Here is a 16,044-nt window from a genome sequence, read left to right as displayed (position 1 = left end):
TTGAGGGTGATTTGGTTAACATTCATGACAGTGATGTAGTCGAGTCCATCACAAGTCCCTGCAAGTCCATCACAAGTCCATCACAAGAACTTCAGTCTCAAGTCAAGTCACAAGCTATTCAAATGAACTGTTACAAAAGTATTCCTTTGTCATTGTTCATCCTGTTACTTATGACTGAACTCATGAAAGGACTTGTGACTGGACTTGTGAAAGAACTTGTGAACGCCTCGACTACACCACTGATTCATTAAAAACATTGTTAGACAGCGAGAAAAATGAATAGGATACTTCCTGAAGTCAAGGCAATATATTCAGTAGCATCTCTCATGCACGTTGTTATTGATTGGTTGTGTACATGTACTTATTACAGGTGAAAATCAAAACAATATGTCAAAGATGATGCACACAAAAAATGGGTCAAATTCAGATGTTATTTTTTAGATGAGTTTTAGCATTCCAAGCAAGCATTTGGGGGATGTTATTGTTATTTTGGCTGAAAATCATGTTGCTTGTCGGGCACAAAGATGATTGCTTTTGATAGGGATGGAATTGTCAATTCTTTAAAAGTCTTTAAATTCTTTAAATTGTCAATTCTGCAAAGTCTGAAAGATGCATTTCTTTCTACTGTTTTTCACTCAGATTCAAAAGGTCTGGTGTCAGACAGAAAGTCTGAAAAAAAAAACTGATGTCTTTTCAACAAGGTGTAATTTAAAATGTTTAAGCCAGGAAGACAAAACGGGATTCCACATTTTTCTGCCACAAAAATAATTTAGAGTTTTCCTGATGCTGAACTGCCAAAGCTAAAGCTGCAAAATGCATGGAAATTTCAACAACACAGAAACAATTTTTTTTTTACTTTTTCATTTTTTGGGGGTTGGTATTTTCGCTAACAACTTTTAGCAACTTTTTTGTTGCTCTGCAATCAAGCACACAGCTCAAAGCAATCATTTACTCTAAGTCACTACTCTAAAATAATTATTCAGGAATTCATCAAGAATGTATCTAATAAGCAAGCTTTGTGTGGATAATAAGTGAAAATGGTAGGATGTTAGAAAGTTTGTTATTTTTCCAACAGAATTCACAAAATAACGTCGAGCCATACCTGCGGTTCGTCCTTAGGTTGGGGAAGCTCTTCTTTGACATCCTGAAATGGAAATGCAATAAACTGTTCAGTAACACGATTGCTTCCGTTCACCCTTACTACCCAAATCTGTTAAAAATCAATCACCTAATTCTGCAGCATTTTTGAAAGCCAGTCCACTTTTACTTTACATAGAGCTGGTTATCACTGTTTCACCCCAATTAGGTTATCGGTCCCAACTTAAGTTGGGACAGTCCCAACTTAAGTTTGGAAGGTACTAACTTAAGTTGGGAACGTACCAACTTAAGTTGGGAATGTACCAACTTAAGTTGGGACAGTCCCAACTTAAAATGGAACGTACCAACTTCAGTTGGGACAGTCCCAACTTAAGTTGGGAACGTACCAACTAAATTGTTGCAAAGTTGGGACAGCCGAAGCTTAAGTTGGGACTATATGGTCTGGTTCGGGCGTAACATCTCAATTTTCTTGAGAAGAATAAGTGCAAAGAATATGTCATTGTTTACTGCATGGAATTAGATTTGTGAAAATTTAGGAAATTTCCAAAATAACCACAAGTGCGAGTTAACACAGTAATACTTTTCAAAAGCAGCCTACAACACTGCAGAAGAACATCGTGTGCTTTGTGCATACCAGTATTTATATACAAACAATATTTTTTTTTCAAGTGCTTATATATCCATGCACTCTTTAGGTCAGATATGCTTTAAATCTTAGAATCTTTACAAAAAAACTAACGTAGTGCTTGCCAAGCAAACAAAAACTGTGCTGGTAAGTGTAGCATTTTCATGCTATTTTTAAAGATTCAGTTCGGTGACGCTGAAAACTGTTGACAGTGAAACACCATTGCATTGTCAATGAACAGCCGTGCTATTTGTTTATCCATGCAGTTAATGATCATGTCAACAAATTTGTATGAACAGAAATTCACAGCGCAGTATGACACTATTCCTCTTTTTTTTCAAGTATGTGTTAATATGTTGTGAGGAGACACTTTAATTCATGTCGTAATGTGAAATGATGTGCCAGGATTGGCAAGTTCACCATGCAGCAATGATATCATGAAAGAGTCAATGAATGAGTTTTTAACATGCAATAGCATCAACAACAACAAAAAAGAACAAGAAGAACATGCAAGCATGATATCTGAATATCAGTATGGTGACAGGCTTTAAAAAAAAACCTACAAGTGCTCCAAAAGTGCTCTTACTTTAAGTAACTGTTCTGCTAGAAACTGCAAGGAGAATGCAAACAGAATAAAACCAAAAAAGGTTGGGGATTACAAGAGACTACAGACGATACAGATGTGTCTTTTCTACTTGAGGAAAGAAAAAGCTGAAGGAAAAATCTACAGGTTTTATGGACAGTGAAAGAAATGTCTAGTTCTGACATGTACGGACTCCATGTAGACCAATGGTTTTAGGAATAAGAAGATGCAATGTCGTTGTCAGCATGGCAACTTGTGCTTCATTTTTGTTAAGATGACATAGCCACAAGATACTACAGTTTAACCAGTTCGCGCCGGAGGTCGTGTATACACGCAAAACTTTTGCGGTATTCGGAACGGATGACACACAAAGACGCAGGGAGCGAGGCCGGAAAACTCTGTCAGCAACCCGCTCGCAGCGAGTGAGGACGGAAATATGAGTGTGCTGCCCGAGGGTGATGGCTTCAACCAACGCCTCGTTCTGTTCTTGTCAAAATACTCCCGGCGACCGGCGTGAACTGGTTAAAGATTTTGCTGCTTGTTGCCCACTCTGAAAAACAGCATGTGTGAAACACTGCACATGTTTGCATCATTTTTTGCGTGGCTTGACAAAAGAGCGCCCTCTGGCGTTCCTACATGGAGTCGATTAGATGGCCCAAACTCAAGGTACAGAGATAGGACCATGGTAAAGTGCAAACAAAAACAACTAGTTTGGTAAATGAGATCACCAAAAAACACCCAGAAACTAACTATGATCCCCAATCCTGGCATTTGTTGCCCTTTTTCGACTGATTCAAAGAAATATAACAGATGAAAATGAAACTGAAGCATCACTAAGACAAGAGAAAGGAAACGAAATGAAACCCATATCACCGAGTACATAGGTGACTTTCTACAAGCAGTGAACTAACGGCAATCCTTAGGGAGCAAGTTGGTCCAAACCATTCAGTAAAAAAATTGCCTGTACTTGTACGTAAGTACTGACCGGATGGAAGCGCACAAAGTGTAACATCCATACTTTGAAGTTTTTCCCATATAATTAAAACTGCACTTCACGTATTTCAAGAAAATAGAAGTTTCAATTAAATGCAATGAGCTCCATGACTGCAAATAAGGTCAAGGGTCATTGCCATGACAACGACCTACCTGCTCCCTCAGGTTTGAGTACTGCCAAAATAAAAGAAACTATTGCAAATAAAATGGCAGCTAAATGAAACGGGGAATGACAAGTGTACAGCGTTCAAGGAAAAAAAACAACCTGACAAATTCCAATTGTGTGCCCCTACCTCAGCGTAACTTTCTAGGGGTGTAGAGGGTTGTCGCCTGGGTTGTGTGGCAGACTCAGCGATAGTGACCTCAGACGAAGGGCCGTGGGGAAAGTCGGATTCGGAACGGTCGGTTTCAGGGCTGGATTCTAAACCGGTGCGCACTGTGACCTGATGGAAGGACGTGGTGTACGTGGAGATTCCCACCTCATGACCCAGCGGGGAGATGGGGCTTTCGTCAAATGCCTGTGCTCCATGGTTGACACTGTACTTGTTATCGGTCAGATCAGGCCCACAGATCCTAGACGAGTCGTCTAGAGGTTCAGGATCGCAGATCAAGTCAGGATTGATGCCCTGGACGGTAGATTCAGACGTAGTGGAGATCGCAGGCTCCTCAACAGAATCAGGCTGCATCTCATAGTGAGGGTTGATTCCTTCGACCTCAGGAACAGTGTCAGTGGTGATGATCTCTTCAGAGACCGAGTCGGGTCCGACGTCGTAGTGAGGATTGATGCCTTCCTCATCAGCCGTCTTTGTGGCTTCTATGACCTCATCCGGTTGGGTAGTCACCACCATGTACTCATCGATATCAGGATCGGATTTCCGATCTGGGACCTCATCAACCTCGATACGAACCGGGGCATGCTTCTCAGTGTAAGAGTACTTCTCAGTCACGGTGGTGGTCGTGGTGGTCTTTGTCTTAGCATCATCAGGACCGACGTAGATCTCAGTCTCCGCGGAGGACTCGGACTCGGATTCGACCGGGCCGTCTTTACGACCGTCGGCCACCGCCTGGGTTCGTACTATGTGAGTCTGCTCAACCACAACCGTTCGGGTTGGGAATGTTTGTGTTGAATCTCCAGGCAGGGCCTAGTTGGGGAGTAGCGTAAATTGGAACTTGGAGTTAGAAAGCGTGAAATTCCAATACTCAACATTCTTCTGTTGTGGTCAAGTAGCTCGAGACGAGATGGCATCATGACCACTGCTCAACTCATCTTTTAAACTAATGAATATTTAAGGTTTTAAGTTCAATAAAATGACGAAAAAACTTCTGCTTAGAGTCTGAAAACTCTGAAATATCAGGCAAGTTAGTATGATACAGGACAGAGTTAGTGGATATCAACAAATGCTGGAAATTTCAGGCAAATTTTGAAGGGGGAAAAGACTGATGCAAATTGTTTACAATTATGGGTCAGGCAGCAAAACGCCAAGGAAATCAATTTTTTGTTGCAAACTGAATACAAATCATCAACTATTTTCGAAAGACAAGTGAACTCTTTTGGTAAAATCAGAGCCAACAACACTGCTTTTTTTGTGTGCAGAATCCAAACGTTGTACATGTTTATATACAAGCATGAGCTCATGATAAATGATTTCAGCATTTGCAATGAAGGCAAGCCTCATGTAGTTCATGTGCTTTTTCTTTTATAAAGTTGTACAGAATTTTTCATGAAAAGTTAAAGCATTCGGCATGCCATGATGCATTAAAAAACTTACTTCGTCAAAAAATTAAACAAGCTAACTAAACAGCTTGCTTTATAGTACAAATTGAAACATGATGACTGAGACGTTCATGTATAGATAAAAAGTAAACAATTAAGAAAATAGTTATAATGGAATGAATTGCTAAAAATTACCTTGGTTTCGGTTGGAGTTTGTCTGTCTTCCTGTTTACAAACAAAAAGGGAGACAATAAACCGATAGTTTGTTGTGCAATAATCATATTGGTTACCACATTTCACGACGGTGCGCACACAAGGTGTGTCCTGCTCACTGGATATCTACTGTCCCTGCCCACGATCCATACCTCGATAGGTCTATCCTGAAAAAAAACAACAAGAATCTCCGGACTTTCTTACCTCTTGGCTTTCTTCAAGTACGTCCACCGTCGGCTCAAACTGCATCTCCCGTCTCTCCTCCTCATGTTTCTCCAAAATCTCTTCCTTCATCTCCTGAGAAGATAAAGCCAAGCTTTACTTGTGATGGACTTGTGAGGACTTGTGTATTTGTCAGTTTCTTGGAGTAGCTTGTGAGGTGACTTGAGACAGGATGACTTGTGACAGACTTGTGAGGACTTGTGTATTTGTCACAGTTTCTTGGAGTAGCCTGATGACTTGTGATGGGCTTGTGAGGACTTGTGTATTTGTCAGTTTCTTGAAGTAGCTTGTGAGGTGGCTTGGGAAGGGGCGACTTGTGACAGACTTGTGAGGACTTGTGTATTTGTCAGTTTCTTGAAGTAGCTTGTGAGGTGGCTTGGGAAGGGGCGACTTGTGACAGACTTGTGAGGACTTGTGTATTTGTCACAGTTTCTTGGAGTAGCCTGATGACTTGTGATGGGCTTGTAAGGACTTGTGTATTTGTCAGTTTCTTGGAGTAGCTTGATGACTTGTGATGGACTTGTGAGGACTTGTGTATTTGTCAGTTTCTTGGAGTAGCTTGTGAGGTGACTTGAGACAGGATGACTTGTGACAGACTTGTGAGGACTTGTGTATTTGTCAGTTTCTTGAAGTAGCTTGTGAGGTGGCTTGGGAAGGGGCGACTTGTGATGGACTTGTGAGGACTTGTGTATTTGTCACAGTTTCTTGGAGTAGCTTGATGACTTGTGATGGACTTGTGAGGACTTGTGTATTTGTCAGTTTCTTGGAGTAGCTTGATGACTTGTGATGGACTTGTGAGGACTTGTGTATTTGTCAGTTTCTTGGAGTAGCTTGTGAGGTGACTTGAGACAGGATGACTTGTGACAGACTTGTGAGGACTTGTGTATTTGTCAGTTTCTTGAAGTAGCTTGTGAGGTGGCTTGGGAAGGGGCGACTTGTGATGGACTTGTGAGGACTTGTGTATTTGTCACAGTTTCTTGGAGTAGCTTGATGACTTGTGATGGACTTGTGAGGACTTGTGTATTTGTCAGTTTCTTGGAGTAGCTTGATGACTTGTGATGGACTTGTGAGGACTTGTGTATTTGTCAGTTTCTTGAAGTAGCTTGTGAGGTGGCTTGGGAAGGGGCGACTTGTGATGGACTTGTGAGGACTTGCGTATTTGTCACAGTTTCTTGGAGTAGCTTGTGAGGTGGCTTGGAAAGGGGCGACTTGTGATGGACTTTTGAGGTCTTGTGTATTTGTCAGTTTCTTGGAGTAGCTTGTGAGGTGACTTGGGACGGGACGACTTGTGACAGACTTGTGAGGACTTGTGTATTTGTCAGTTTCTTGAAGTAGCTTGTGAGGTGGCTTGGGACGGGGCGACTTGTGATGGACTTGTGAGGACTTGTGTATTTGTCACAGTTTCTTGGAGTAGCTTGATGACTTGTGATGGACTTGTGAGGACTTGCGACAGATTCAACTACAACACTGCATATTTTAGTGATTGTTCATTAATGCTCTACAACAAACTTGACAATGACCGACAACAAAAACAGAGCTCAAAATCTCAAATTTGTCAAAATCCTCACCTCATAAAGCTCAGCTGCTCCGGCATCCTAAAAAAAATATAAAAAAATAAATTTAACGAAATTTGTTGCACATTTGATAAACACTTTTACCCCAGCCAAAGTTTTAATGATTTTTTTTCTAGTGATATGGCTCATGATTTTTGTTTATTTTGATAAATAATACCCTCCATACAATTTTAGGGAGTCAATACATTGCTGGATGCGATATAAATAAATATGCTACAGTATGCCTACAAAATTTACATAAAATGTAGTGATAAAGCTAATAATGAACTGAAAATGTAGGATGTATTTTTAAGAGCAAATTAATTTAATTTTTTTCTGCAATATTTTTTATTAGCAGTTGGCTCACTACTTATGTAACTTAGTTTCACACACATGCAAAAGTAATTTTTTGGGTAAGAACGAATATTCATATAATGTTTATGTTATATGTGATTAGGCCATGGGAAAAGAATCTTCAAAGCTGGCAGAAAGTTTCAACAAATTGTTTAAATTTATATTTTCTGCATTTTTGCATTTAATATTCTCTTCATAAGCGTGAAGCATTTGCGGCTCTTTTACAGTCAACAAATTGAGCTCAAGACAACTGTAATATTTCCATCGACTGCTGGCCTCTGGCACTGTTGCTAGCAATGCAGCATCGTTTGTTTTTTGTTACTTCGTAAACATTGTTGAACAAAAACAGCAACACTTAAATATGCTCATGAAGGGCATTTTCACACAAGTTGCCAATGCAGTGCCTTGTACAAACATGCTCAAAATTGGAAAGAATGTTGCAACCTGACGCCACTTCAGCGGTTGTGTACAAAGTCTACGGAGAGTCACGAACATTTTCAAAGTATTTCCTAACAAAATTGGAAATGTTTCTCAGTCCCAGATTCATGTCGTATCATCCTTTTTGCAATGACTGACCTTCATTAAGATATATGAGGAAAAAAGCAGCGTCAGGTTGCAGCATTCTACCCTCCAAATTTTTGTTGTTTGCATTTTATAAAACTCTGAACAAATTGCGCCTCACTCACCAAATTGTAAATTACTGATTCCCATCTAACCCCCCCCCCCAATATAATACCTACAAAGAATCATACATACAACAACATGACTTTTATGCCTACTTTATTCATGCATGATACAATGAAAGTGTTAATTCGAAGAATGGATAAAAATATTACTAAAGGAAAAGTTCTCAGATCTTATGAAGTAACCCTAATAGTCTACATCTTGTAAATAGAGTGAAAATAATCTCAGGTAAATTCTAAAGAAAAAAAATGGAAGACTTTTGAAAAGTTTTGGTAACATGACAGAAATGGAGAGAAAAATGTGCATAAAAGCTAAAACGTATTTCGACAATACATGTACATGTAAGAATACAACTAGGGTTGTATAAATTATGATCATGGACAAAAATTGCTACACATATATTTTACACTAGGGAAAAATAAAGACAAGTACGTACTTTTTTTTTACTCACCACGCTTTGAAACAGACATGCATGCAGGCAGGCAAGACTTTGGGTTTTGTGACGACGACACATTGGGAAGGATAACACATGAATATACATACATCACAGGCTGGCTTTGTCGACTGGTACACTACGCAACACAACAACCACGGTGATATTTTTTGGGAAGGGACATTGGCTGCTACTTTAACATGGCGTGACAATGGACCGATCCGTTAAGCCCCGCCCGCATTAAGTTCTGACCAATCACAGCAGTGATTGCTGTTGTTACCCATATGCAAATTAAGTGGGCGGGGCTTATGGCCAAATCTGGAACGGTCCATTCTGGGAAGGAGGTGAGATTGGATGCACAGCCCAAAATAATTTGCTGCACATTCGGTTAAAGATGGCGAAGAAAGAAAACATAAACAAAATTGAAAAAAAAAGTACCTGGCTGAGATTCAAAGCATTGAATAAATCACTAAAATCACATGCACCTGTGGCTGAGACCTTAAAAAGGAAAAGAAAATAGCAAAATAAATCAACACACAGGAAAAGAAAGATAGGGATGGAGGTTGGTGGAACAAGGTTGAGGATGTTGTCACTGGTGGGGAAGGGAGGGGGGAGAAGGGGGGGGGGAGAAAGGGGGTCGGCAAGCTATTTTGGGAGTGAAACCCAATATTGTTGTGCACGCTCAGTTCATGAACGACTTGTGCCCGGGGTGTGCAACAACGCAGGACGTGCAACTGCGAACGTGCGGTGTTTTCTCATCCCGGTATGATGAGACAAGCTTGTTGCCACAAGAAACGAACTTGCAGTTGCGAAGCTGAGGAATGCTCGACCATTACGCAAAACACACATGCGTGTACATGTGCATGTATCCTGTTCTTTAAGATGGCACAAATATCTGAAGTCAGGTTTTAAGTATACTTCTCTGCACATAATCGTCTTAAGGGAAATTTAGATTCCACTTTGATTATTCTTTGAAACGCTCGCCATTCAAATCTAAGACAATCACCACGGGAAACTCATTCAATGATAATCAGGCATACACACACAGCCACCATTTTGCAACTTAACAACATCACCACTGCCCTTTTTTTTAAGCACAATCTTGCGACACTCTGCTTATTAATAAAAAAAAATATATACATAAACATTTAGAATGCGACCGGGTTAAGAATTGCAACCATACCTGCACAGACACAGAACAAGAGCGCATGAAGAAAAAGAAGATGATTGTTAAACCACAAAAAAGATGACATATCAAAATGAATATATGATGAACTTTGTAAGATGACTGTTAATCAACCCTTACTGGAGCAACTTGCATCACAAAAACGAGGGGAAAATGAATACATACTGAATACTAAACTACTTTTCAAACTCCTTTCACACTTTCTCTTTAAAGTTGATCAAAGAAATTGACTGGAGCGGGGTTTGAACCTGCTACCTCCGGATAGCCGTTCAGGTGCTCAACCAGCTTTTTGTCAAAATCGTTTTTCAAGGGGCACTAGTCAGAAGCCACAAAACCATATACATGAATGCCGTGTAGCCAGGGACCACACCAAAAGTTATGATTAGGCCTGGGCGAGTAGTTGATTTTCAGCTCGAGTACTCGAAGAGAAATTACTCGCAAGTAGTCGAGTACTCATGAGTAGTTAACTGAACTCCCACAGAAGCAGAAAATGACATTTTCACGTTATTATGATGTGAATTCGTCCAAAGTAACAAGCAAACTGCATGCAAGTCACTGCACATTCTGCACCGAGTTATTTCTTGTTAAAGTCAATACTCATACAAAACAATTGCTGCTCGCGAGTACCTTCTTCTGCTCATGCCATGATGAGTACTCGAGAAGATAAAAAAATCATGAGAACGAGTAGCAGTAACTACTCATGAGTACCTGAGTACCCAAGGTACTCGCCCAGAAGTAGTCATGATGCTTAGTAGTCAGGCTTCATCGTGTTATTGCAAATTAGAGCCCCCAAAACAGAAAAGGTGTTGTCTTTCTCCAAACATGGACAAAAAACAAACAAACTCTGGAAATGCAAGAACTTTGTAAAACATTTGCAAGCAACAGTGCAACCGCAAGGAGCTTGAGGCACAAACAACAAAAGAGAATGAGCGACACGGACAAAGATTTCAAGACCGCTAGTAACAATTGAAGAACCACAATGTAACAACTACCAAGGAATAGAATAGGAAAATGTCTGGGCATCAAACTGTGTATACCTCTGGTATTCCAGCAGCTATAGCCTCCTCTTTTAATTCCTAGAGTCGGAGGGCGTAAGGGAGGGACAAAAACAAGGTAGGTTGAAGTGAGGTATAGACCATTATCATGTTGCGGCCATCTTGATATTTTCCCATTCAAATCAACGTAACCAAAGCGAGGCTGGAAGAAAAAATAGTCTGGTTCCTTTTTGTACAAAAAATGTCGTCATTCAGTACTGTTATGGGATACAGGGAACATGACTGGAATGGTGGCAGCATGATTGAGGTCTATTACGGGTATGTGCTCAATGAAACCATCATGGTCTGGTAACCTTTTCCTCACACTTTGAAGTGAGTGAATAACAGAGGCACCAGCACACTGCTATGGAGCCTATCAAAAATTTCTTTTGACATGGTACATGTACATGTACATGTACACGCCAATGTAAAGTACATGTACCTCAATGAGTCTAGGAACCAGACTATATGTAGGCCAGATACATTATGTCATCAGTGTTATCAAGTTTTCTCCAAAACAGGTCTAAAAAACATTTCATTTTTATTTGGACTGCAGTAATAAATATCAAAACACCTCTTGGAAACACAACAATACGGCAATTCAAGAAACAGGAAGATCTTTTTAAGCAAATTCTTTTAAAGTCTGAACAACTCCGAACTTAATTCTATCTACATCAGCATTGCTACAAAACAAACCAGCAGCTAGCCCATTGCACACAACCTGAACGGAATTGTTAACAAAACTATGCAACACTGAATGAAAAAGACGGCGGGTAGGGGTGGGGAAGACGGGGGAGAAGGGGTGGGGGCAAAACAAAACTACTCAAAGCTTAAACTCCAGAGGCCTTGCTAGCTCCCACCACTTATTATAAATCTTATATCTGTCTCGGTGAAATATTAAAACCCAATGCATGCACTACCCTGATCTGCCTTGCTTGGGAGATTTCACCACGACAAAGAAATATAAAAATGGATCTTTGATGAATTTACACATGTACTTCCGACCGCCAACAACAATATTCAATTTCATGCGGTGTTTACATCTCATTCTGACGTACACTTAGCACTGACATTTTTCAATCTGATGTGATGGTGATGATTTCTTTGCATTATTTTCACAAAATTACACACAATCTTTTAAAAGACAGTTGTGAGATTGTTTTAAAAGTTTCCCTGATAAAAAAAACCCAAAAAAACAAAAAACCAACATTAACCGACTTGCATCATTTTAAAGTTGCGTTTCCCATGCTATTTTCGATTTTCATCCCGAAAAATAGATTCCTTTTATAAATTAATATTTTTCTAGCGCAAAAGTTATTCACTTTAGAATGAGGCATCGACCGAAAAAAATCGGCCCATGTTTAATTATTACCATACAATTTTGTAATCTGGCAGACAATAATTCCATTTTTGAGTGTTAGGCTGGTTCCCGCCCCACATTCAGTATTGATAATCTACATTGTACAGACTGGGAGCCAGTCTTCTCGCAAAGCGGATATGTTTGTGCTCAAAATAAACATCTTCTTTCAGAGGGTTTCAGACGTCCAAAAATGAAAGAATTTAAAGGGGTTGTTTTGGGGGGGTTGGAATAAAACTGAACGTACAAGTTGAACATTTAATTAGGGAATACACATGTGCTTGGAAGGTGTTAAACACTATGTTTAGTCTGGAGTGCTTATAATTACATGAGGCGAAGCCGAGGGTAGTTATCAGCATTCCAGACTCCAACCAGTCTTAAACATAGTGTTTAATACCAACCAAACACATATTGATTCCCATTCATAAGTACCTTTTTGGTCAAAAAATCAAAACTTTTCAGTCCAAAAGTTAAAAACAAATAAAAAATAAAAAAATTCCAATTATTTTGTTCAACAATTTTACTTTCTTGTTTTTTTAAAACACCCTCTAGCTATAAAGTGGAGTGTCCAGCTCGCGAGTAAGATGTAAACAACTCCTTTTGTGGAGATTGGCAAGCGCGTCGTGCGTACTGCGCGATGACGCGCAGATGCAGCTGTGGTGAGTGCGTTGTGAATTTAGGACTGACTCATCGGTAGTATTGCGCATGCCTACGTGAGGATTGTTAACGTTCAACCAATAAAACGGTAAAAGGCACTGGATTTCACAGGAGTCCAAATTTCATGTGGCACTGGAAAAATGTTTAAGACCAGCCAGCCATGTCTTTAACATCCATTGAAAGACTGGCCATGTGACAGGCTCTCGACCAATGGGAATGGGTAAACTATTTAGGTACTTATGCATAATAAATAAAAATTTAGTTTGATGAAGAGCATAGGAAACGCAACTTTAAAACACTCAAATTGATTCATGCAAATTGTTCTTGTTTTTTTTTCTGGGTGAAGTGAAACAGCCTTTTAAAAAAAAATACAACAGCCAAAACTAGGAGGATGCTTGGTTCATATCTCAAAAATCTCATGAGAGTCTTGCAGACAAAGGTGCAATGGGAGTAGGGGGGGTGGAGCCATCTGGGAGAAGACAGGAAAAAGAGGGGGGTGCAGGGATAACACACAAGGTTCAATACCTTGATCAAACTTTCAGCGACTTCGTCCTTAGCTTGTTCCTGTGATGTAATAAAACCAAGCAGTGGTGGATTTTTGGGGGCAAATTCTCGGCCAAAGTTGTTTCTTTTAAAACTATCGTGTGGGTACAAATTGCAGGATGCTCTACAATTATTCATTTAGAATCCTAAACAAAAACCCTACATATTCAGAAATTATTCCTTTTCCGACTAGATCAACTTGAAATATAACAGATTCCAGAATAACACTTTATTTACTTCATATTTTGGACCATATTTTTCTGTTTGTATTTTTTCAAGGTTTTGAATGCATGTGGCACTAAGATATGTACCTTCACAGCGTTCTCAATATCAGAGGGAACCCGTCTCTGTAAAAACAAAAATGGATTATTCCATACATGAATATGAAAATATGTAAATCAGTCATGAAGAATGCATTAAGGTATGTCGCAACGAAACACATGAATGGAGCTTGAACTGATCCATGCACGCGAAACATAAATATGATAATTACACTTTTTACACTGGTTTGAAATTAAACGTCATAAATGTCATTCATGTCCTCTTTTCTGATTTTACTGCACCAGCGATGAAACTACATGTCATATTGTTAATAAATTTACATAACAAAGCACTTTCTCTGAGAGACCTGCAATTTGTAAGGTTTATCATCAACATTTGGCCAAATGCTGAGTACATGTAAGTCAACAGTTGAACTCAATTTTTTTTTCAGTTAGTTTTTTGTTTTTGTTTTGATTTACCGTATTTATAATTTGTTCCCTTTTCTCTAGAGAAGAGTATAATTCGCATATCCTACACTTACTCTGTCCAGATACACTGGGGGAAATGTCTAAAAAAAAAACATAGAGGGAGCAACAAAAGATTCAAGCATGAAACATGAAGACAAGTTGGAAAAAAAAAGGAAGGATCAAAGTTGATGTCTAATCTCTGTTTGATGCTGAACGCTGATGAAGAATGTGCAGCCATGATGCAGCGATGGCCTGCATCTCAAAACACAGTTACTTCTTGGAGTTTACCAGTTGAGAAAATATGACACAAACGTCAAACAACAAATGAAACAGCCAAGACAATACAAAAACAATCAACACAAGAAATATGTAAAACCACACTGCTGCCGATGGGTAACGTTTCCGACAAGCATAACTTTGGTTTTTCCAAACCCATCAAGGTTATGTGAGGAATATGGAAAACAATTGCATAAATGATTTTTTTTTCACTAAACAAAACAGTTTGGCAGAAATAATATTTTTCAAAATATGGCAAAATCTACACCCAGCAGCATATCACAACAAAAACGCTGACTCAACCGTTGACAACTGATCAAACTCCGAAACTGAAACTACTCAAATAAAAAACAACAACAGGGCCAAGTAATTTTACAAACTGACAAGCCAATCACAAGACAACACCCCAAAAAATGGCAACCGTGACATCACTATTGACCAATCAGATCAAGCCATGAGTGGTTGTCCAGCCAATCACAGACAGTTTCACTGCCACCAGATACTTGGTCTGTACACTCATGCACTACCTCGGTGCGGACTTCGGTCCTCGTTGTTACAGTGCGATGGACCTCTTTCACTATTTTTCGGCTGTAGCCGTCCGCATCCTAACAGTTGGACGTTTTATGATTTACAAAGAGAGCATAAGGGCTTGTTTAGACGCAGACAACACAATGAAAACTAAACTGGTGCAACTACACTTGTTCTACGTGACAATTTGTGGAGTAATTGCAGAATACCCCGCCACTCATAGTACCCCCTAAAAATCAATGGCTACGCAGATGAAAGAGCTGGGGAAAAGTCTAATGTAGGTCCCCCGGAGTGGCTACCTGGATTCAGGGATACAGAGTTGGAGTGAGTCAGGGGAAAAGAGGGTGCTTTTTTCCCTTTTTAAAAAAATCTTGCAAAGGGAATGTGAATCAGTACTAACAGCGTAAATTGAAAGCGGAAGATCTAATAGAGTCAAAGTTCAATATAGGTTCCCCGGAGTGGCTACGCGCATACGCGGATACAGAGTGGGAGAGAGAAGGTGTATTGCGGGCAATCAACCGTGATTCCGTAGCCGGCCATGAGGTGGATAGATCGGGTGGTGGGGTATTCTGCAATTGTGGCCAAGTTTTGAACAATGTTGATGAAATGAATATTGGATTGCTGATCTTTTTCACACTTAAGGGTTTGAATTGTCACCTAAAACATTCATGGAGTTTGGTTGACCTATGACATGAGAAACAGCTACCACAAAATTATCCCTTATAATGTAGAAATATGTTGAAGTTTAACCAGAAAAGAGCTACAAAAATATGTAAAGATGATTATACAAGATTTAGATCAAATCTTCAAAATATTGAACAAGTAAAGTCAAAATATTTTAGAAAATAGGGTACAGTGGGAAAAAAGAGCTTGAGGTTAACTTAATAAGTCCTTATACGTCAGGACGTAAAAAAAAAAGACAATCTGTAAATTTGAAATTTGAGAAAACAAAAAACAAAAAATATAAACAAAACAAACGAAAAGATTTAAATCAGAACTGCTGGTATATTTATAGGCAATATAAATTTTTGAGGTTAGTTGGTGTACGGGGGTCTCAAGCAATGGTTGGCATGACGACACTTGGGTCCATGTTGGAGAGGTCACAGGTCACGGGGTCAAAAGGTCAGTGCGGTATGTGGATCAGGGCCCCACTTCATGGCTCTGCCAACCACAGAAGTCCGCACTTACGATCACCATCCTGAGTTTACACAAAGTTCTGTGCTAACCACGCACAGAACCATTACATACGATATATGCATGCGC

The 16,044-nt window shown here is 39.6% G+C and overlaps 1 protein-coding gene across 40 annotated transcripts in view; it reads right to left on the bottom strand.

Moving 5' to 3' along the window:
• The window catches only part of LOC119731256 (ankyrin-2-like), a 148,769-nt gene that overhangs the window by 26,860 nt on the left and 105,865 nt on the right, over positions 1-16,044 (bottom strand). For 27 of the 40 annotated variants that reach the window (XM_038204382.1, XM_038204380.1, XM_038204348.1 and 24 more), the window contains 11 exons: positions 14,781-14,858; positions 13,561-13,596; positions 13,232-13,270; positions 10,696-10,734; positions 8,911-8,970; positions 7,017-7,043; positions 5,431-5,523; positions 5,209-5,238; positions 3,593-4,441; positions 2,310-2,333; positions 1,103-1,144 (listed from right to left, as the gene is read on the bottom strand). In XM_038204382.1, coding sequence (XP_038060310.1) covers positions 1,103-1,144; positions 2,310-2,333; positions 3,593-4,441; positions 5,209-5,238; positions 5,431-5,523; positions 7,017-7,043; positions 8,911-8,970; positions 10,696-10,734; positions 13,232-13,270; positions 13,561-13,596; positions 14,781-14,858 — 1,317 coding nt within the window. The remainder of the gene's footprint in view (positions 1-1,102; positions 1,145-2,309; positions 2,334-3,592; positions 4,442-5,208; positions 5,239-5,430; positions 5,524-7,016; positions 7,044-8,910; positions 8,971-10,695; positions 10,735-13,231; positions 13,271-13,560; positions 13,597-14,780; positions 14,859-16,044) is intronic. The other 13 variants (XM_038204359.1, XM_038204388.1, XM_038204363.1 and 10 more) reach the window with 10 other exon arrangements.

This window comes from Patiria miniata, unplaced genomic scaffold (genome assembly GCF_015706575.1).
Source record: "Patiria miniata isolate m_02_andy unplaced genomic scaffold, ASM1570657v1 HiC_scaffold_23, whole genome shotgun sequence".
Lineage (NCBI taxonomy): Eukaryota > Metazoa > Echinodermata > Asteroidea > Valvatida > Asterinidae > Patiria > Patiria miniata.
Note: the sequence above shows the minus strand (reverse complement) of the source record. Positions and strands in the feature narration are given on the sequence as shown.